Genomic DNA, 22,266 nt, shown 5'->3' on the forward strand with positions numbered 1-22,266 from the left:
AATAAAAAGAAAAAAAAAAAGTAGGAGTGGGACTTACAGTGCCTGCCTTCAGACTTGGACAACTCACTATCCCTCTGTGTGCTCCCTGTTCAGGTAGAAGGGGGACAAACAGCCATCTGAGGGGCTGACTCCTCACATCCACCAGGGCCAGATCCATCCTGTCCTGAGTTCCACACAGCACTCGGCTTGACTGACCACATAAAACCCAATTTCAAGTTAATACTGTGACTCACTGCAAATAATCCACAGTTTGGCTTTGGAACTCAAGCACTTTGTGAATCTGGTAAATAAAGATAGCTGCTGAGTGTCACTGCAGTCTCCTTTCCTGGGAGATGAGAGCCTCTCCCTTCAGAACCAAGTGAGGATATGAAGTCTAATCTATTTTATTCATTTTGGTAAATGATTTTTTCCTGTTTGCTCAAGTTTGCTGTGTCAGGTTAGCAGGGTCACAATGCTTATTAGCAGGTATTACATATGCCCATGGACTACATGCAGCAGCAGCAGCTTACCCAGATGAAATTAGGGTAGCAGGATGTGTTGTTCTGGCATGCTGCTTTTCATAAAGTTTTTGGCATGGTGGATTCTGGGATTGTTTTTTTTCATGAAGATCTGCTGGTTCTGCATGTGATCAAATACTATGCAGTGAATATGACTGATGTTCAAAGGAAAAAAAATACAGCTTGGCACTCCACTCCAGAAGTAAGCATGCCACAACACTTAACAATGAGCGCTTGTTCACTTGTGATTATAAACAGCCATGTTGATGCCTGCCAGGCACAGCATTTCAACTTAAGCTCACGGGTCAGCAAGCCTGGGGTATGTTTTTCAAGTCTGTATGTATCTAAGGCTTAGGTGTACTGATGTGAGCTGTTCTACCTGATCCTTCCGTTCCTGCCATCAGGCAGAGCTGACAGCCTTGGCATTCAGTGCATGCCTCATGCATACCACACGTGGGATGGTCCATGGCACCCAGACATGACCGCTGAGGGCTGCCAGCAGAAAATGCCCCGAGCCTCATCTCTCTGCAGCTTTCCCTCACTCATTCTTTCTGCTTTGCTCTGAGAAATCTCTCCTGCAGTTAGGGCTGGCATAAGCTCTTGCTCACCAAGGGCAGCAAGTAGGACGCAGCTGCCTGAGCAGGCATTTAGAGCAAGCAGAATGAAGTTCCTCTCCCCTTCCTGCCTGGGGGGATTTCAGTTTGCTTCCCTCTTTCCCTGCCTGCTGTAACCGCAGGGGTAAGGAGGGCAGGCTCTGCTAACCCCCTTCCTGCCATGCTTATGAGGAAGCCAATTCAGCACGTGTACATTTGGGACTGGCTGTCACATCAGGCCTTTAAGAATGTCACCAGTCCCAGTGGGACATGGGCTAACTGAGCTACCAAGCTCTCGGCACCGCCGCTCAGCGCAGGGCAGAGCAAGGGACGGCCGGGCAGCGGCAGCCTGAGCTCAGCTGCGGCTCTTGCCTCGAGCCAGCCAGGCTCAGAGGCGCCGAGGAGAGGAAGGGAAAGGAAGGAGGGAGGGAGGAGGAAAAACATGAAAGTCAGGGCAGAGCTTTACCCCTCGGTCCCCCCGCTCCCTGTCCCTGCAGCGATCCCGAGGCTCTGCGCCCGCACCTCCCGCTCGCTGCTCTCCGGACCCTGACCAAGGACAGACACGGGCCGGCTGCCGAGGGGGAGCCACCGAGGGAAGCGACAATTCCCTGTCCCACTGCGCCTGGGAGCTCACGCGTCCCTCTGGAACAGGCGCACGAACCGAGCGGGTCCCGCTTACAGCTCCGCGCCGGGAGCAGCGCCCGGGGTTCGCTACACGGGCAAAGTCGGCAACTCAGAGTCCCCAAACCCCGGCACAGCCGGTCCCTCCGAAACACCCCGGCACAGCCGGTCCCTCTGAAACACCCCGGCACAGCCGGTCCCTCTGAAACACCCCGGCACAGCCGGTCCCTCTAAAAACCCCCGATACAGCCGGTCCCTCCGAAACACCACGGCACAGCCAGTCCCTCCGAAACACCCCGGCACAGCCGGTCCCTCCGAAACACCCCGGCACAGCCGGTCCCTCTGGAGGGAGCGCTCGGGCCGCCACAGACACCGCGGAGCCGCAGGGTCCCGTGGGACGGGACGGGACGGGACCCCCGGATCAGCAGCACACACCTAGACCAGCAGCACACCCCTCGGGACCCCCAGACCGGCAGCACACCCCCGGATCGGCAGCACACCTCCCGGGACCCCGGGCCGAGCCCCGGCGGAGCACACGGCCTCCCCACGGCGGGCGGAGCAGAGCCGCCAGACCGCTCCCGTCCCCCCGGCCCGCAGCTGGAAAAGCCCCGGCTCTCCTGTCCCCTCCCCTCCGCCCCGCACCGAAGCCCCGCTCGGCCCGTACCTGCCCGGCCAGCGCTCCCGCGGGCCGCGCCGAGCGGCTCCGATCCGCTCCGCTCCTGGGCCGGGCCCGCTGCCGCTCCCCGCCCATCGCCACCGCGGCCAATGGGCGCCCCGGGGCCGGGCGGCGCTGCCGGGGCTGCGGGGGAGCGAGCGGGGGTTGCCCGTGCCCGGGCTGCGGGGGAGCGGGAGGGAGTGTGTCCCTTGGCTGCGGGTGTCCCTTGGCTGCGTGTGTCCCATGCCTGCGTGTCCCGGAGGACTGACTGTGCGTGTGCCCGGAGCTGTGTGTGTGTCCCACAGCTGCTTGTGCCCACGGCTGCGTGTGCCCTGCTGCCATCCACCACCCCCCTGCACACTCTCCGCTCGGCCCCACAAGCATAACTCAGTGTGCTTGCTCGCAGTTTTAGGTTTCAAGTTGCATCATGCCCTAATCTCAGTTTATTCCATCAAGCAGAGTGGTACACATGGATGACACTGTATAAAGATTGTTTCAGTGATAAAATACCCCCACTGTTTTACACTTCAGAAGAGGAATATAGATAGAGCTACACACTGCACTGGTCCGAAACGGAAACCAGACCTCTTCCCAAGCTTTGGATCACATCTTCTAACCACTTTGTGATTACAGTTACAGATGTTTGTGTAGAGAACGACCTATTAACACCAAAATTGACGTTGCAGGTAAATCTTTTGCATTCCTCTCTCCCACCCACTCATCCCTCCCCCATGACATGCCAGGAGGGTGGTGGGACTGGGAGAGGCTGTGAGTGTCCCCCAGCACAGCTGAAGGTGCTGCAGGGCTGAGCTCTGGCCCTTGTCAGGTGCACTCACACAACCCCAGGCCTGTGCTGATCTATAATTCAGACACTTGCTCACTTTCTGTAATAGCTTTTCTATTTTTAATGGGAGGTGATGGACCTGTCAAGGTATTAGAAACATTTTTTTTTCCAGCTTTTCATTTTCTTTGGTAATAATAATGTGGGCTGGGAAGCTCATGGTGCACTTTAGAATTAAAGTGCTTGGCAGTCATGGGAGTTTCCACAAGACCTTATTTCTTTACACTTTGTTTTTGTGTCAGACGAGCAGATAAATGACGACATGGACTAAGTTCAGTGCAGTACGTGGCTGCCTGGCAGTGTAGGAGGGAGGGCTACAGAGAGGGCCATCAGGTCACTGACAAAGCCCCAAAATCCTGGGAGAAAGCTCAGCCCAGAGGGGAGGCTGCTGGGCTGAACAGATCCAGGTTATCACTAGGGCTTTAGTGTGGGGTCTTTTCAGTCCTCCTGCCTTTTCTGTGGGACGGTGTGTTGGTGGGAGGAGCATGGTCTGCCTTTGCAGACTGGTTCTCACTCCTGGGAACTGGTTTGTGTTGAGCTGGAGTACCAGCTCTCTCTGTCCTGGCTGCCTTGAGAGCAGTCTGCTAACTCTGGGGAGATCTGCCCAGCTTAGAAATTAATTCTCTGCAGAATGCTGTGTTTCTTTTAACAAGATCCAACTGTAAATATCTGTAAACTATAAATAGACAAAGCACTGAACTAAATATGCCAGAGTTTGTCTTAGCTTACCCTGAAACAGGTTTTTTCCTTCTATATGCTAAAATTATTCTGAATTTGCTCTCATGTTATCTTAATCATAGTCTTTATGACTGAGATGTAATACTTTAGTCTATTTTTCTGTTGTTTCTCAGTAAACTCGCTTGGACAACACATCAGCCAAACCACCTGGGATTTGAAGGTTCTTTCCCTTGCCCCTCTTCAGTCAGAAGTGGAGGTGTGTTCAGGCAGCTGTTGCATAAGATACACTTTGGGCTTACAGTCAGTATTATATCTCAGTTGCAATTGAGAGCTGACTTTCTGTTGGTATTTTGTTTGTTTGTTTTGGAAGCTCTTACACACTTGTTTGAATTCCTTACTGAGATACAAACTGGGAATTTCACCAGCAATCTTAAGAGTTATTTGATAGGCAGACTCAGGAGCTCTGTTTTTCCTGTCTGTAAAACCAAACATATGTGGGACCACTTGAAAAAGCTGCAGTTCAAATTACCAGCTTTTAATGCAACTAGAGCAAGGTGAAGAGACTTTATCTGATTGCCGCTGGCATTTTCTCCAAAGCCACTTGTTTCTCAGTAGCAGAAATATCTTGCCCAATTGGGATGCAATAATTTCCAAGCAAGTAAAGGAAACTGCAGCTGCTCAGCTGAGTCAGCCAAAGGTAAGCTCTGCAGGGGAGAAAATGTTTTTTTATTATCTTCTAGTGGCAAAATTACTACAACAGCCTGCAGGAAAAGATTAGATTATAATAGTAACAAAAACATCTGTTAAATTCTCAGCTCTGTGTATGTTTAGTGCATGTTTGAAAAAGAAGGAAAAACAACCCAGGCATTTGATAAAATTCTTTTGAATAAAACTTAATATTTAGATTCAGTTTGGGATGTTAGGAACCCACTGTGATCATAGGATAGACAGTGGTTTTAACTAATTAACTACATGGGGCATTTAATCAGTGGACAAGACAGCTTTTAGCAATGGAGATTTTATTGAATTGAGCTTGGCATACTGTGACCTAATGAAGGAATAAGACAACTTGTGTTCATCATACAGGTTACTTGTAGGGATGAGTGACCTCTGCTCTGAGTGAGAGTGTGGTGTATGAGGGGGAAGGAATGTCTCTGGCTCCCAGGGGATTCAGCTGATCAGCCTCTTCTAGAAATGTGTGACTTGCCATGATTGATTTGTGCCTCTGAAGCCCTACCAGCTTCATCTGCCTGCCATAGAAATGAGTTGTTCCAAATCCAACAGTGCAGAAATCACATCCATGCTCAGCTCTGTCAGTACAGGCTGGAATTTCAGAGTGCTAGTTTTCAAATTCTCACGTGCCTTGAAACTGCTGCCCAGCAAACCTGTTTCATAGGATTCTTGTGCCTTTAGGGCATCTCTCAACCCTTGTGCAGGAAATTACCCACTTCTTGAGTGCCTCTGGGAGCCTGGCTGCAAAATGATTGTCCAAGTGGTGAAAGTATTCCTGAAAGAAACCTTTGCTTGCTCCTCTGCCTTTTGCATACAGCAATACTCAATCAACATGCTTTTGTATTTACAGAGGCATTGCTGTGCTTTGTGTGTGTGCAACACTTTATTCTCAGGATCTTGAAGTGCAGCATAAATTCCAATAACTGTGAGGGTTTGTACCCTTCTCCCAGGGAGTTCCATTTTGGAGAATTTGGTTTGGTCACACGGTGCTTGGTCACCGACACAGAGCAGTGGGTTATTCGCTATTGTCTTCAGCAGACACGGGCTCTGGCTCAGAGTGAATCACTTGGGAGCTGAGGAGCGTGCCCCAGAGCTCCTGACTCACAGCCCCGTGTGTCCCACCACAGGACCATGGCCCAGCTCACAAATCTCAGCGATCCCTACAAGAGCTGCTGTGTGCCAGGATGAAAAACCTCTCACATCTGCAGATTCTAAAGTGACGAGTTTGTTTTGGTGTTTGCTGCACCCTTCCCTGCTCAGACCTCAGCCCTGCTCCCAGGTCACATGAGTACAGTGCTGAAGAGTTGGAACTTCAGTCTTGAACAACCAGTAATGATCAATAATTTCTGTGTGGGTCCAGTGGGTTGGTTGTGATGAGTCTCCAGGTTGCACCCAGGAACTGCCCAGAGCAGGGATTCACAACAGGGCAAGCTCAGAAGTTTGAGCTCTCCTGAGGGGCAGCATGGCTGAGCACACACTGATAAACAAGCAGGAGCTCTTTTTTTTCTCTTTTTTTTTTTTTTTCCCTGTTTCTGTGGAATGTTCCCCAGCAGTGGGAACAGGCTTGAGTTGAAATATAAAATGTGAAGGTGAGAAAAAGCTGAGGTAAGAGAATATAAAATTCCAGAGCTGTGAGGAGGTGCGGGTGTTCGGTGCAGAGAGGGATGTAATATTATGAAATTAATGTGGGAAAAAGGAGGTGTGTCTAGAAAAGTTACTGAATGCATTTTTCAGCATGCTGTGAGAGAGTGCTGCACCTTCTGAGCTCAGCCTTCCTTCCAGAAGGCACCATTCTGTGCACATCCTTCTGCACTCCTTTCCTACTGCTGCTATTCTGTCTGAACAGTGATCTTGTATTCAGTGTGCTTTTATTGCACAGGATAAATCATGGTGAACAAATAACTGGTGAGCAAGTGTTTCAAAGACTAAACTGAGGTAGATTAGCCATTTCAAATATTGAAATAGGGAAAAAAGCATGGGGAACAAGAGTGTGATAATCACTGGTTAATGCAAAAAAGATGTAAATCACTGATTGATTAGTCAAAAACAAATAAAAGTGTCATTCCTGAACCCTGCTTTGCCTATGGATATAGTTTCTATTTATGTGGAGAACATGCTTTGGTCTCTTTCCTTTGTAACTGCTGCCAGGCTGAATGTGTGTGTTGCTCAGAAAGGAAAATCCTTCTCTTTGTAAGGGATCTTGCCCCACATCAGTGTCTTTTGTCCAGGAAGGCATCTGCTGCCATTGCCTGGGGAAGTTTCATGCATTGAGTGCAGGTTTGGAGAGCCCTGTGAAAAGGGAACAAAAATGGAAATCATTGTTTCCTTCTGTTATCTTCAAATATAAAGGAACGCAGTCAGGTGGTGTGGATTTTTTCCAAGGTGTTCTGCTGAAATCCTGGAAACCAAGAGAGCAAACCTCAGCTTGGCTGAGATCCCCATCATTGACACGCTGGATCTTTAAGTGGAAGGTGCTGATCTGAACAAGGAATTGGGGATTTCTTCTGAGGTAGAAGAGGTTTATTGGCTTCTAGAGTTTGTGTTGCTGCCTGGGCTGGGCAGGATGTGTGAGATGTGACACAGAGGATGTATGAGGGATCACGCCCTCATTTGTGAAGTGTAAAAATTGTTGTCTGGTTGAGAAACCAGTGGGATGTTATGTAATAGGAGGTGTGTGGGTGCTGTTGGGGAACATCTGAAGGAGGAGGTGAGGATTCTGCTCTGTACTTCAGCTCATGCTCTGCAAGAATTGTCCATATCCAGGTAGTACATTCTGCCTTTTGGGGAGAGTTTTGCAAGAGTTAACGTTTTCCTGAGATTCTCTCTTACTGATGTACTGAAGTGCAGGATGCCTTGGTTTTGTTTTCTTTTTAATATTTTTTTTGTTTGGTTTGGTTTTGCTTTGTTTTTTTTTTTTTGTTTTATCTGTTCTCAGAATGAAATATTTCTTCTCTAACTGAAGAGCAGCTGGGGGGAGGCAGGGGAAGGCACTGGGTACCATTTGGGTTGTTTGATTTCATTAGCTTGGGAGCCCTCACAAACACCTCAGGCCATGCACCTCCTCATGGACCCAACTTGGGAGGATCTCTTGCCGCTCCTGCATGCATTAGCCTTCATTAATACAATTAGCATAATAGCAATTAGGATTCATTATTCCCAGCAAAAAGATAAAGCCGGTAATACATATCTCTGAATCGAATTCCTCAGCGCCTTGTCTTGGGATTGCTTTATTTTGGAGTTGTTTGCTGTTTTTATATCCTTCCATCTTCTAGAAAAAAAGAGAAAGCCACTTAATTGTAAAACTGTTTGGGTCAAAGAAATGCCCGAGATGATCTTTCACGCATGCTAAATAGGTGAAGTGATCTATGAGACCCTCACAGCTCACACAGCCACTCAACAGTCAAAACTGCAAACTTCATCTTCTTCAAGCACAAAAGCTACTTAGTTTCCCCATGTTGAGGACTTTTTATAATAGCAATAAGACAACTCTAGAGAGAGTCATCTAATATTAACTCCAGGGAGCAATCATCTAATCACAATCTGGGGGTGATTTGAAGCACTCATCTGGACCAAATGCCTCATAACACCCCAGGAGTGGTTTTATAGCATGATAGCAGTACCCCATTGAGCCTTATTGCTTAATTAAAAACAAATTCCCAAGTAATTTTTTTGCCTTTCCATAAAAACACAGTAGTACATAGCATGTATAAAACATCCATTAAATGATGGTAGATGCAAATTTACGTTGTGAGATACAATCCGTTTCTTTACCACTTGGGGTTGAAGTTAAATGTAAAACCATTTCCTATAATCTGTGCACTGCTGTGTTTAGAGAGGAATAAATACGGGAAAGAGAGGTTCATTGTGGGATGCCTTGTTTTTATTAAGTGATATGTTTGGTCCCTTACAAAGGAATTCAAATTCTCATCCATCTTGCAGACACAGGAGTCAGTCATCACTGGGGCCTTTTCTGCTTCTTGCTGGAGATTTCCTCTGCTTGCACCATCTCAGGGGAGTGCTGCCCTTGTGTCAGTGCCTGCCCTGGCTCTGAGCAGAGAGCACAGCAGTGCTGCTGTTCTCACACCGAGCAGGTGGTGCCCATAGGAGTGCTGCCCTTGTGTCAATGCCTGCCCTGGCTCTGAGCAGAGAGCACAGCAGTGCTGCTCCTGTTCTCATGCAGCACACCGAGCAGGTGGTGCCCACGGGTCCTGTGTGGGTTCTGCAGTCCAACAGGGATTAACCCTTTTAGGTGCCTGGTTTATCCACTTCTGGTGCTGCTGCCCGCAGCTGGCCTCAGCACTGGCTGTGGCTGAGATGTCCCCAAGTCCTGCAGTTTCACTGGGAAAACTGCTACAGCTGTAAAAGGGACCCTGCTCTGCTAGGGACCTGTGGAGACCATGGGAACTGTGTGAAAGCCCTTCCAGTTTCTGTAGAGGAGCTGGGCTCCCTTACACCTCTGCAGAGTGCTTTCATAGCCCCAAGGACTCTGAGTGTTGTTTATGTGTGAAAAGAATAAGATGAATGTGTCCTTACAGAGCATGAGAATCTGGTTGTAGATAGGGCCAGGGACTTACAGATAAGGAGGCGAGGGAAGAAACCATCGGTTCTAGAAAATGTTACTAATTAACAGGGACTGCTGCTCAGCCAGGGCCGTGTTAAATTCCTGACCTGACAGAAAAAGAACAAAGGCTTAATACAGTTATGAATAGTGCTTTGTTATAAAAGAAAAAATAAAGGGGGTGTGTATTACAGGGGAGATGGAGTAGGCAGTTCTGGGAGTCTGTACCTTCAGAGTACCTCAGCCAGTGGGGAAAGGGAAAGGCTGATGTGGCCAGGAGCTCAGGATAAAGCGGGGACTGCTTCCCCAACGATTTGAGAGATCCCATGGGAAATGCCTGTGGCCTCTCCTTTTATTCAAATAAAGTTACAGGACTCCTCTGTCTCATTTTTGGACACAAACCTCTGGTGTTGTGAGTTTTTCCACACAGGTTAAAGGCAGAGGAAGCAAATCCAAGTTTTTAGATGTTTATCTGAAAATCATACAGGGATTGATGGAGCCACTGCTCAGAAGTCCTGGCAGCAAAGCTGTAATTGGGCTTTCAGCCACTGCACTGAAATAAATGAGGACAAAAAGGGTTGATATGATATTTTCCTCAGATTTGTTGCTCAGGTTGCCTGATGGGGATAATGTTGCAAGAATAATTTTTAAAATAAAAGCTCAGAGTTAGTAGTAACTATTACTCTGGTTGTTCCAGATGCTGGAGCCTTCTCATGGTATCTACAAGCTCAGGACAGAGGATGACACTTGGGTCAGTCTCTCCCATTTTGCCCCACTCAATGTTGTGCACATCCTTCTGGTTTTCCCTATCAAAGGGTGGTTCCCCAAGGAAGCAATGTGTGAGTATCTACTGCAGCATTTGGGGTTATAGAGGCAGCCTGCTTTCTCCTCTACTTACATTTTGTAAAAAATAATGTTGAGGGTTCTTTTTGTGAACAGTTTGATAGAATGCTTTGCTGACTTCATTTTTAGTGTGCCATTAGAGAGATGTTAAATGTTGTTTGGAGGATTTGTTATAAAGAGGTTACAGCATTGTAGTGAGAAAATGGATGAGGACAAACTGTTACCTGCTTCTGCTGCCTGAGAGCAGTCTGCAAAAGCAGCTAAAAGAACAATTAAACCTGTGTATTTAAAACAGTTCTATACTAACCTGGGACATTGCCAGGTCAGAAACGGATGTGAAAGGATCTGACAGTGTTCTTGAACAATAAACACTTTTACCTGAAAGATCTCTGCTGGCATTATTAGGAGTGCCATTATCTTGCTTTGATCTGACTCTCTAGGACTGGCTGCTCACACAGCTGACACAGAGCAAGCAGCCAACAAAGAAAAGCCCTAATGGACTTTAATACCTTTAGTGAAGGCTTTCTCTTCCCATCAGATGTGTGTCATTTTACAAAGGCCCCTTTCATCTTGCTGTGCCTGAGGAGCTGGCTGCCGGCAGCGGGACAGCACAGCCCGGGGCTCAGGCAGGGTTTGGCAGAGCGGCTCTCACTTGCCCAGCCCTGTCCCCCCTGTCCAACCCGGGGTGGAGCTGCCAGGGGTCAGCAGCGCTCCCTGCCTGCCCTGCCTGAGGAGTCAGGAGTTTTATGTTGATGGTTCTGGGATATTTATGACTCCCTTTAAGAGTATATTCTTCCTCTGAGGAAATGCAGAGTGTGATATTTTAGCCGTTGGAAATGCCTGGCTTAGTTTGGTTTTGTTTCCCGATTTCATTTTGACATGGTAGGCATTCAGAAAATACATTTGCAGCAAGGAAAATGGAGTTGTTATGGAAACATCTGAGCGAGGCAGCTGACACGGGTGAGGCAGGCACCAGATTCGCTGTACACACAGACACACTGAAACAGCAAGTTCATGTAAGGTAAGGGAGCAGTTTCCAGGCACTGTCTGCTTCATGGGTGGGTTTTCTGGCACGAGAAGGAAAAAAAAAGCATTTTGAAACTGTGAGCATGTGGCTCCATCTTCTGGTACCAAAACAAAGTGTGTTGCTCTGGATATAGACAGAGGTGAGATTTCTGTAACATTTTTATGTTAGCTTCTACTAAAGCAACAACAAACCCAGCAGCAACAATAATAATAAATGAAAATACCTGTGCCCTAGAGCCAAGCTACGAGTTATTAATGTAGATTTCCTGAAGCTACAAACCATTCTGCTGGAAGAAAACTGCCTTTGAACCATCCTCTTTGATGTTTAGCCCCCGAGTGGCTTGTCTTCCAGAGCACAGCACTGCTCTCCTATGTGAAAGCAGTGTTTGCTCAGCCTGGGGTCCCCCAGTGAAGCCTCGTGCCTGTAGGTGCTGCTCTGCTGCTCGTGGCTGTAGGATGGATTTGTTTCCTCTGCAACAACATCTTTGGCAAAATAGCTAAAATTCCTGATGCATCCTCATGGAAATAGTAGCTGGGTAGAAGCAGGAATGAATGGCTCTTGGAGATAGACTACCAGAAGTCAAAGGAAAATAAAGCTGCTTTATGACTTCAAACAGTGAATGTTGTTACAGCGTATTGCACATGCTTAATTGAGCTTGGTTACTCAACCTGTTCACTTTAGTAACTCATTTTGGTTTAATCAGAAGTAAGTCATTGTTTAAAAACAGGAGGTGTAACCTTTGGTTTTCTAAATAATCCTAAAGAATTGCCTCAGCTTTGCTGCTTTAGGTCAACACCTAACACAAGGAATCAGAACAAAAGGTGATGATCTTGTTGAGGTGCTGTCCTAAAGATATTGTTTGGAAGTCATTGCAAATGGGAGGCACTGCTCTGTAAATGCAAAATTAAAACTATGGACCTTGTGTTTTATTTGGTTTACTTCTATGTACGTATGTGTGTTCTTTTGTTTCCCCTGGCTAGTGAGCCTAGGATAAAAGGACCCCAAATTCTTTGTATAAAGCACTAGTTTTCCGTTCAAACTACTTCATGGCTGACCTGTGACAGTGAAGGTGAGGGAATATAAATTTAATGTCCCCAGTGCCTGTGCCACTAACATGAGTGGTAAGTTCCTTGCATGCAGCATTTATTTGTGGAGAGGGTTGTGTGGAGACCTGCTTGGAAAGACTGCATTCCTGTCTGGCAGGGAATCATATCACCAAAATCATTCCTAAAGTAAGCACTAGCCAAGGCTTCCCATCACAGCCTCAGCAGCAAGGCTGAGGATCAAAACTAGAGGTGAAACCACCCTTAACTCTTCACTGTGGTGTTTTTAAGGCTCCACACAGAGGGAAGCACTTTAAATGGCCACAGGCTATGCTGATAAAATACCATTGTGACCTCCATAGCTGGTATTTAGTGTTTCTAACCTGTCCCTGAGGCTGGGACTTCCCCTTGGCACTACCTGAGGTTTTCTCTTGAGGCTACCTCCAATCCCTACAATCTTTTTTCCCCTCTCCCTATATTTAACCTTCAGTTTCATCCTGTTCCATTGGTGAAACTAACTCTAATTTCTAGGGTCTGTGTCTCTCTCCATATCCTGTGGATTATTCAAAAGGGATTGACTCACCTTTCTGAAACACATCACAAGGGTAGCACCTTTCACTGACACTACCACTAAATAAATACTACAGACTTCTCTTCTTAGGAAGTACAAATCCTACCCAGAGTGGGTTTGATAAATCAGATCTTTTGCAGACATCTGGAGATTGTGTTTGCAAATCCCCAGCCAGCTTGTTTTGTAGTCATTGTTACTATAATTCAGGTTAATGTTGTTGCCACTTTTTACTTGCTAAAACATATGTGGTGCTTTATTGCTTAAGAAAAAAAAAAAAAGTGGCTGCCTTGGAACAGAAGTTCTTTTAAAACCTTTCCTGTAAGTTTGCTGTTTGGAGAAACAAATGTCAAATCAATTGTCCTATTTTTGAATTGCCATTCTGAAAATGCAAGCTGTGAAAAGAGATTACTTGGGTACTGCAGTGGGGAGAGTGTAAGGGTCTAGATTGAGAATTATGTACCAATGGAGACCTAAAATAACAAGTGGAACAAGTAAACTTTTAGCTTTTCCTGTAAAGATTTGCTTAAAAAATATTAGATCCCAAGCGAGACTGCTCCTGCCAAGTTTTAAATCTCATTTGAATTTTTATAGCTGTTATAATCTCTGATATATAACCTTGGAAATAGGGTCTCGTAACAGAAATGCCAAGTCCCTTGACTATTGCCTCGCAAAGAAGAGTTGCTGTAATAGGTTGCAATTCTGAGACAAGTTTGTAAGGCTGGCTTATGTCTGCATATCATCATTCAAATGGGTCTTAGCTGGGCTCTTCACATTATCTGAGGTTATTTGTGTGTACGTGATCAGCTGTGTGCAGCTGTTGTGGTAATGTCAGCGCTCCGAGGAGAGCAGCTCCATCCAGCACATCCTTATCCACGGAAATGGGGCCATGGGGAGAGGCTTGGGGCTTGGACATGCTGTTAGGAAAAGTAAAGAACAGCTTATTTTCTGTTTTGCTGTCCTTATTCTTCTGCATTTCTGCACAGAAGAAATGGAAGCTCCTTGGGAACCAAAGGGATTCCACGTGCCAGTGCTCTTTCCCTCTCATTATCATACGCTCGCAATCAAACTCTAATTTTTGAAATAAAAAACCTGCAGGATTCTTTATTGGGACTATTAAACCTTCAATCTTCATTATTTAGGATGGCTACTTACCTTTTACTCAATGAAGCCATAATGCAACTGCTCCTATAAAAACTATTGAAATGGCTACTGTGGCAGTGAGTAGATTTTCCTCCGTGTAAAATAATCTTCTGTGAGTAAGACATAACTATCACTCACATTAATTAGGCAGCCATATAATGGGGTGTTCAATAGCTATTACATCATTTAAATTCTTCAGTGAGCACCTCAGCCACCCAAGAACTATCCAGCTGAACATTTCTGAGTCCATAATTTTTAAATAAACCTGTAGAGGAAGAATATGCATGGCAGAGTGTTGCAGACAATTTCACCAAGAAAAAAATTAATTTTATTCAGATTTATGGAATTATTTTAACATTTACAAGAAGTGCATAATACTATTCTTCCCTCCCTCCCAGAATAATGGTGCTATAAAGTGGAGTCAGTTTTGGGGCTGTACTGTGCATGCACCAGAGAATGTCCAAGGAGCTGGTAGTCAGAGGCCAGTGATGGCTCCTGGACACACAAACACACACCAAGCACATTTCCCTACACATTCTGTTATAAACCTGGGCCATGGAGCCATGAAGCTCAGCTGAAAAGCCCTGACCCACAGAAAAGTGAGTGCAGTCATGCTTGAGGTTTGGTTTTGAAGTGTTTTGCCCTTAACAATCATATGAGCCGTTAAGCATTTATATTCAGTTTTGGTTATTGATTTAAAATTTTGAGGTGAAGCCACAGTCCTTTGATTTGAATATTGTCATTAATGTTCTAACTATGTTATTATGTATTTTTGTACCTTTTAAGATTAGTTCTTCAGTCAAAAGTATGTATGTATGCCATGAGAGTAGGAGCTTATCCTGAGACTTGAAAGAAATAAGGCTGAATTTATTAACTAATACAGCAGGAAGAGGTTTCTATTAACAGGCCTGTATGCAGATATTTAACATGCTGTTCATGACTATAGAAGGGAATGGTTGTTAGAAGATTGGTCAGTGGCTGAAAGTAAATGAAAATAATATGTTTTCAATCAGTGTGGTTTGGCAATATAGGAATAGTTCTTAGCAGAATGGAAAAAAGGAATAGTCTAAAAATAGGCTGGGGAGCAGGGCAGGATAGAATGTAAAGTTTAGACTGTGCCTTTTCCTATCAGTCATGTCATTATAATTACAGTAATTTCACGATTACAAGCCGCACCTGATTATAAGCCGCACTTCGGGTTCAGACCAAAATTTTAGTCAAAATAGTGCGGCTTATAATCGTGAAATTACTGTAATTGTATACTCTTTTTTTTTCTTTTCCTCTTCTCAATGGTTATAATGTACTGTACCTTACTGTACTTTACCTGACTAATAGTAGAAAGCAGCAAAGAGCTCTCTTCAGAGGCAGAGCTCTTAATTCAGTATTAAATGTTGCTGGGTTCTCTGTAGTTTTCCATAATCCCTATCCAGCAGGCAGAGGCTGCAGAGGTAGGTGTCAAAAACCATCTGCAGGTTCTGTTTGTTCTGCAGCCCAGGAGGTTCATGTTTGCCAGATGTAACTGCTCCTCTCAGCAGCAGATCCTCTGTTTTATAGATCCTCTATTTTTCATGTTCGCTCATTGATTTAATTAAACCACTACACTGAGGGAAATTTCTGCCTTACCAAAATAATACATTTCCATCACATGCTGTAGGGACTTAGAACTGGAGTCACCATAGGAATGACAGAATTAAAAATCGGGAGCATGAGACAAAGGCAGCTCAAACGTCTGGGAAATTCCATGGAATCAGCTGTTGCTGTATAATTGGACTTGGTATGTGGGACCGTGTGTGGTGAATGCTGTAGCAGGACAGGCTTGATCAGGTTTTGGGTTGCCTAACAGCAGGAACAAAGGTGAGCATTTGTTATGGGGAATGGGCGCATGGGACTGTTCTGGTAAGGGGCTGAGGGACTGCCCTGTTCAGACAAAATCAGGGCCACTCTGGTTTTGAGGAAACACTGCTGCTGTTTCCTGGAAGCATGTTCTGTATCAGAATTTTGTGCTCTCTCTTACACTTACCCAAAACACACGATTAATAGTATATGTAGAGTTAACACCAGCTACTTGCTGCTGTTGTTTCAGTGATTTAATATGAGTTTGTCAGAGTCACAGATGGTTTTGGGGGCTTTCCACTCTATTGCTGTCTAACCCATTTTTAGAGGAAGTCTCCCTCAAAGAGAATTTTCTGTATGTTTTCTTGGATGTGAATTGGCTTCAATTTCAAACATTTACTACAATGAATTATGTTGAGGTTTCTAACAGAAATTATGGGATTTTTGTTTTGCTATTTTTGCTTAGGTGTTCAGAATTCAGTAACTGAATTGCTTACAGTTGTTTTAGTTGATATTAGTTATAAATATACATACACAGTAACAGAGAAGCAGAAACGTGTGTAAGGTAATGAGACATTGTTCACTGTGTTCATTATTCCCTGGTTAGTGAGAATTTAGGTGTAAAAATAATTACAAAAGAGTCTCTGCTGAGTGCAATCCAGGGTTGAACATTTGAAGGATGAAGAGTGAATTAGAGACAGCTGTGATTAGTTCTCCAATTTCCCAATATTAAATCCATTAAGTATTTACTGTCTCAGCTAGTGAAGAGGCAGGGAATGGCCATGAATGGCAGGGGAGGGCTGGTGAGCTGTCGTTGTCACTTTTCCCAGTTCCTCAGGGAGTTCCTCGACAAGCACTGGGGATTTAGTGTGCTGCAGGGAAGGTGAGCACAGATCCCACCCCGGCTGGGGTTTGGTTGATATGCTGGGGGATGGGCAGTGAGCCCAGCTCTGCGGGCTGGTTCAGCTGCAGTGAGTGATGGGGCTGTTTGAGCACCTGGAGGCATTGCAGAAAGGCCCCTCAGCTCATTTACCAGCTGCACTAAAGGATCCTGAATCCCTGGGCTGCTCAGCTCTTGTTATGCTTTGTCACCTGTCTCTCTCTGCCACTAGCCTGGGATTATTCTGGGGAGCCCTTTGACATCTCTGTCACTCTTCACTGTAAATATTGAAAGCCTTGCTCTTACCAGGGCACTGTCAGGCTGTTTTTGTTTTTGTGGTTCCTAAAATAGTTTAAAAAATGGATGTGCCAGTAGCCAAGGGAAGTTGTATTGTGTTCATCTGTGTGTCCATATGGTAGAATGTGTTCTGTCTTCACAGCACAATGAGACATGATTGTACCTAATTCCAATTTGTATGGCATCCCCATTAATGTCTCTTTCAGCCCTCCATTAAAGGCCTTAATGTTAATTAACAGGACTATGCCAATAAAATTCTATTAGCTTCCCCCTATTAATTTAATATTATAGGCATTTAACAGATGTCTTAATTAGCTGTTACACTGAAGGCTATGAGCAAAATTAAAACTAGGTCACTGTCCTGAAAGGAAAGTTTCTGCTATGATTAATGGCTCCTACAGCTTTGTTTGTTTTTCCTTCTGATGTCTTACAGGAAACCAAGAGTTTTAATTTTAGAGAACACTGACAGGAGTAATGGGTGCAAGGTGGAATAATAAATTATGTCTAACAACTTGAACACATATTGTTCTCACTTCAGATAAAAAATTCTTGTTGCTGTGAAATAACTATTTCCCCACATATAAAATATCTGTCCCTGGCAAGGACACCGTTTTCCCCATCTCAAGGGCAATACTTCATAGAATTGCAACAAAGATTTTTATTTCTATACCAACTGCTTCCATTTCCCGATTCCAAAGGATCTGTTCTTGAACACCAGTATTGCTCACTCTGTGGGTTCATCCATTTAGCGATGGAGAAGTAGTTTGTGCCTGAGGGCTCCTGCCAGGGAGATGCAGCTCACCTGTGACCTCTCCCAGTGACAGATCAGGAAAGGCAGTGGGAGCTTTGGAGGCCAGCAAAGTGTTTGTGTAGCACTGGGGCTGGAGCTGGTGATGAGCTCTAGCTCTCTCCTGCCTTGTGTGCCCTCCAGTGCAGGAAAATGCTGTGCCTGCCTTCCCAGCCCCAGTTACTCAGCTTTGGGGTGCAATTGTGTGAGGTACAGCTGTGCTCTCTTTAAAGAAATGAGCCTGGTTGGTTACAAAGGCTTGAATGGTGACAGGGAAAAAATTTTAGTAGGTGCAAGTCTTGCATTTGGTGGTGAAATTGATGAAAAGCTCCTGAAAATTACACTTAAAGCCACCATAACACTAAAAGCCACTTTTATAACACAAAAATTTTAAGCAATCTAAATTCAGGGGTCACTTCCACCTCCCAAACATATCAAACCTGCCCAGTCAATGAGGGATTGTAACGTGGGCAATCAAAAATGAAGTGTACAGTAAAAAATAAAAAAAGGGCTGAGGACAGACAAAGTACAATAGCTCTGTGGACAGAGGTTAAATATTCATAAAGCAATTCTGTGGGTAATTGAAATACAAGATTGAATGGGGGTCACTTCCATCTGTGCATTTCTAGCTTCAAGGGCTTCCCTCTCCTGGGCTGTGCCGTGTTCCCTGTGCCACGCCAATGCCTATTTATTGATACAGTATCTGATTTACCCTGAAAGCAGCAGGGTGTTAGTGAGCAGGGGGCAGCAGGGCAGCATGGCAGCTCGGTGTGGTTACATTATACATTAATGCTCACTTACATTAACAGCTGGTTACACTGTACCACACCTGGTACCTGTAACAATATCAACCCCAGCCAGGGAGATACTCTAGGTAAAACCTGCCAGCTGAAACTATTTATTTGCACCTGTCTGCAGCAGGCCAAGATGCTGATATTGACTCAGGCACTATGATAATAAAGAGCAGTTGTCAGCACCTGCAGGCTCACTGCAAGCAGCTAAAAGGCAGCTAAAGCCCAACTGATACAGAAGGCAACAATAACATTTATTACAGAGTTCAGAGTTACAAAATATAATTTTCACTGTACAAATTTACAATTTATAAACTGAAACAGAAGTTAGGTAGTTGATATTAATCATAAAACTTTAATAAAAGCCAGAATATTATATACAAATAAAAAAAAAAGACAACCAATTTCAACAGTCAGTGAGTGCCTAAAGACAGCAGATACTGCTCATTCTTCAGTAAGAAGAAATGCTTTATAAATATTTCACATGGCTGTTGCTTTTTCCATCTGCCAAAAAACCTGCTCTTTGAACTGCAGGAAAACAGCAGAAATTTCTGTGAATGCTTCTGACTTTCCATGAAATCACAGGTCAATAGATCCTTTCAACTTGAATTTTTTTGCAGATCGCTCACTTGCTCTGAGCAGGAACTTGCTTCCGTAGATGTAGGAAATGAATCCATCAAGCTCCAAGCTAAACACGTTGTTAAGTTTGGGAACAACTGAAATGCAAGAAGACACAAACTGAAACAAAGTGTGCTGATGTAAGTCCCTCTATGGAAATATACTGACATACTAGGGGATGTTATTCACCTGTAGGTTTGAGCCTTGACACATTTCAAGGTTTTTATTCTTTATCAAAATAACCTAAGCCTCTCCATTGAACTGAAATTACCAAAGTCAGTCCTCATGCAGGAGCATACAGTTAAGTGTTGCACATTTTAGAAATTGCTCATCTCTAATGAGATGTGTTTCTGGTAAGATACTAGGCTGTTGGGTGGTGACTTCTGCCACTCTATGCAAACAGCCAAAAGCACTGATATAAACCAATGTACTCACAGGCATAAAATGAAGAGTGTGCTCAAGAACTTTTTATGATGCAAGTTGTGAAAAGAACACAAAAGAATGCCCTATATACCTTTTAATTTGTCCTCTTTAGTGATAATTTTGAAGACGTGTTTAAATTCTTGTAGAATGATTCCTGTTATCCCAACATAAGAGGGGCACTTTGATTTTGTAACTGGAAGAACAGAAGTATGTATTAGAAAACTTCAGATGCACTTTATTTGCTCTTCTCCTGTTGCCTCATGATTTAAAACATTTTCAAACATAAACATTTAAATATTCTGAAATAATGTAGTTACAGTAATCACTGGTAAAATGTGCGGTTAACCTTTGCAATCAACATTATTTTTAAGAGTAGTTGTAAAGTAATTAGCATTTTTAAGAGAGAAATATGATCTCAACTATGTGATTCGACAGTTAATGCTACTGAAAAGAATTTAAAAATAAATAATAAAAGTTATAATAAAATAACTTTTAAAAAATAAGTTCCTGAACTACAGGAGACCTACTGAATTTGAGATGATGTTCTACAAACAAACAGAATACCTGTAACAATGGCTCCATGCAAATCAGCTTTGAGCAGCTTGCTCTGAATCATATGGGGTTGCCTTGAAGAAGAGAACAAGATCAAAGAGGAGGGGAAAAAAAAAATCACATGAACTGTCAGATTTACAAAATATGACCACGACTATTATGACCATGATAATTCTGTGAAATAGTACCAATATGTTTATCAGTTAACCATAGTGTTTTAAGCAGTAACTCAATAAAACTGGAAGTATTTACTGTATAAAACCCAGACTAAATTGAAAATCTGTCAACGCACGCATCGGGTTTGAGTCCATGGCACAGGTCTCTGATGTACTGCTTCCAGAGCTCATGGAGAGGGAGGAAGATGGCATATCTGTGGTTAAAAAAAGATAAATTAGAAGTATTATACAAAATTTAGTTATAAAAAAGTCCATTGGTTGATTACTGAAGTAGTCTGTATTTCCACAGAGTTAAGACTCATATTTTTAAGTTATACAACCTTAAGTTACCCTGCAAGGTTACCCACTCCAAACAGCTGGTTATTACTTTATAAAACAAGCACAAAGCATGCTCCTCTCTACCAGCCCGAAAGAGTGATGTGATTTAGAGCATCAGGCTAAGACTAAAAAGATTTCACCTTTTTTTTCCACTCCTTTAGCTCCCTGCTTACTCTGTTAGCAAAACAGGGGCTTCATTCAGCTTGCTTAATTCAAGGAACATTATGCAGAATTTTGACTCTCTGGTCACACTGTCCAACTTTACAAACTGAAACCAGAGGGAATTGTGTCTGGGTTTGATTTCTTGTCATATGTAGGTACATAAAATGAACTCTACAGAAATTCATCTTTCACCTATGCAGACACGAGAACTCTTTTCTAATGCTGAAATGCCACAAGCAGTGTTTCAAACAGATTTACACACTGGAGGGTTCCTATCCTCATGCACATGCTGCTGCTTTTACACACTTCTGATGTAGTTCCACTTTACCACACAAAGAAGACATTTAAAGTCTTACTTTTGCTGTTCAGGTTCAATTTCAAACAGACGCAGCTCTCGCCTCTCCTTGGCAGTAAAACCTTTTGTCTTCTTCCTCTTTTGCTTGGTCTTTTTTGGGGGATAATGCTTCAGAACAACAGCTTTCCGAGTTAATATATCCTGGATATCTTCATCTTTCATTCTGGGCATGCTACGCTTCAGGAAGGTGTGTACAAATGTCTTGGCTTTTTCTGAGCCCTGGGGCTAAAGACATGTGAAAGGACACTTTAAAATAGCAGGTGTTAATTAAATTAAAACTTGCTGCTGACCAGTGGTTCCATCAGGTCAGGAAGATCTCCGTGGGAACAGGAGATCTTCCCGTCGGTACCAGTGGAGGGAGATGTTCCCACACCGAAGCCCCCGTGTGCAGTGCCGAGCGCCGGCACACCCCGGGCCTCGCGTCCCGCCCGTCTGGGACTCACGTTTTGGAAGAAAAGCCCTTTTTTGTGCATTTGGTTTGAAACGGCGAGTTCCGAGAGGGATATACAGGGGAAAGTGAGAACCCAACCCACCCCCAGCCCGTCGGTGCCTAACGGGGTTTAAAGGCCGTGTGGGAGTGGGAATCGCCAGGCAGCGCCCGGCGCGGCGCTCCGGGCCCTGCGGGTGCTCGGTACCTGCAGGCGCAGCTCCCCGCTCTCCTCGGGCGGCAGCCGGCGGTACAGCTGCTCTGCAAGGCAGGAGATGGGGGGTCAGCGGGGCCGGGCTCACCCCATCCCATCCCTCACCCTGCCCGTCCTCCTGCATCCCTCCTCCCGCATCCCTCCTCCTCCTCCTCCACTGCCCACCGGCGCCCGCCCTCCATCCTTCATCTTCCACCGCCCACCCTGCATCCCTCACCCTTCATCCATCCCTCAACCTTCACCCATCCCTCTTCCTCCATCCTTCATCTTCCACCGCCCACCCTGCATCCCTCACCCCTCGCTGCTCGTCCCTACCTCCATCCCTCACCCTCCACCGCTCTCTCTGTCCCCTGTCCCCTCACCCTCCATGGTGCAGCGGCGCAGACGGCGCGGTGTGATGACGTCACGATCACGCATGCGCACAGCGGCGCTGCCCGGGCTGGCCCCAAGGCGGCGCCGCCGCCCGCGGGAGCAGGCGGGCCCCGTGAGGGACGCTGCTGTAATTGGCTGTGATTTACTGCTCTTGTACTAATAAATTCTCTGAGTTGGGAGACACTGAGCGGCAGATATCTCATTTACTATAATGGGGAAGTTTCTTTTTAAAAAGCGCTGTCAATCATACGGTCAGTAGCAC

At 45.0% G+C, this 22,266-nt stretch overlaps 2 protein-coding genes across 7 annotated transcripts in view; both read right to left on the reverse strand.

Annotated features, from left to right (window-relative positions):
* PLEKHF1 (pleckstrin homology and FYVE domain containing 1) overlaps positions 1-2,443 on the reverse strand; it is a 63,947-nt gene extending 61,504 nt beyond the window's left edge. For 4 of the 5 annotated variants that reach the window (XR_004419052.1, XR_004419053.1, XR_004419051.1 and 1 more), the window contains exon 1: positions 2,376-2,443. The gene's annotated coding sequence lies outside the window, so the exon portion shown is untranslated. Of the gene's footprint in view, positions 1-1,556; positions 1,656-2,375 lie in introns of those variants that run through there. The other variant, XM_033069769.2, reaches the window with a different exon arrangement.
* A 16,177-nt stretch (positions 2,444-18,620) lies between these two features.
* Positions 18,621-22,049, reverse strand: POP4 (POP4 homolog, ribonuclease P/MRP subunit). Of its 2 annotated transcripts, none has more exons than XM_033070177.2 (7): positions 21,995-22,049; positions 21,627-21,679; positions 20,993-21,216; positions 20,273-20,350; positions 19,993-20,054; positions 19,520-19,621; positions 18,621-19,103 (listed from the first exon to the last, which is right to left on the reverse strand). In XM_033070177.2, the coding sequence occupies exons 1-7, from the start codon at positions 22,047-22,049 to the stop codon at positions 18,967-18,969; spliced, it is 711 nt and encodes a 236-aa protein (XP_032926068.1). In that variant the 3' UTR covers positions 18,621-18,966. The 2 variants fall into 2 exon arrangements, with proteins under 2 accessions (XP_032926068.1, XP_032926069.1); XM_033070178.2 differs by having other exon boundaries at positions 21,948-22,027.
* Between the last annotated feature and the right edge of the window lie 217 nt (positions 22,050-22,266).

This window comes from Catharus ustulatus, chromosome 11, assembly GCF_009819885.2.
Source record: "Catharus ustulatus isolate bCatUst1 chromosome 11, bCatUst1.pri.v2, whole genome shotgun sequence".
NCBI classification, from domain to species: Eukaryota; Metazoa; Chordata; class Aves; order Passeriformes; family Turdidae; genus Catharus; species Catharus ustulatus.

Excerpts from the sequence above, each read along its gene's own strand:
- POP4 (XM_033070177.2), bottom strand. The coding sequence starts at position 22,049 with ATGCGTGATCGTGACGTCATCACACCGCGCCGTCTGCGCCGCTGCACC. Across the intron at positions 21,680-21,994 it reads GCGCCGCTGCACCATGGAGG|AGCAGCTGTACCGCCGGCTG; the intron begins GTGAGGGGACAG and ends CCTGCCTTGCAG. Across the intron at positions 20,055-20,272 it reads CATGGACTCAAACCCGATGC|GCAACCCCATATGATTCAGA; the intron begins GTGCGTTGACAG and ends CTCTTCTTCAAG.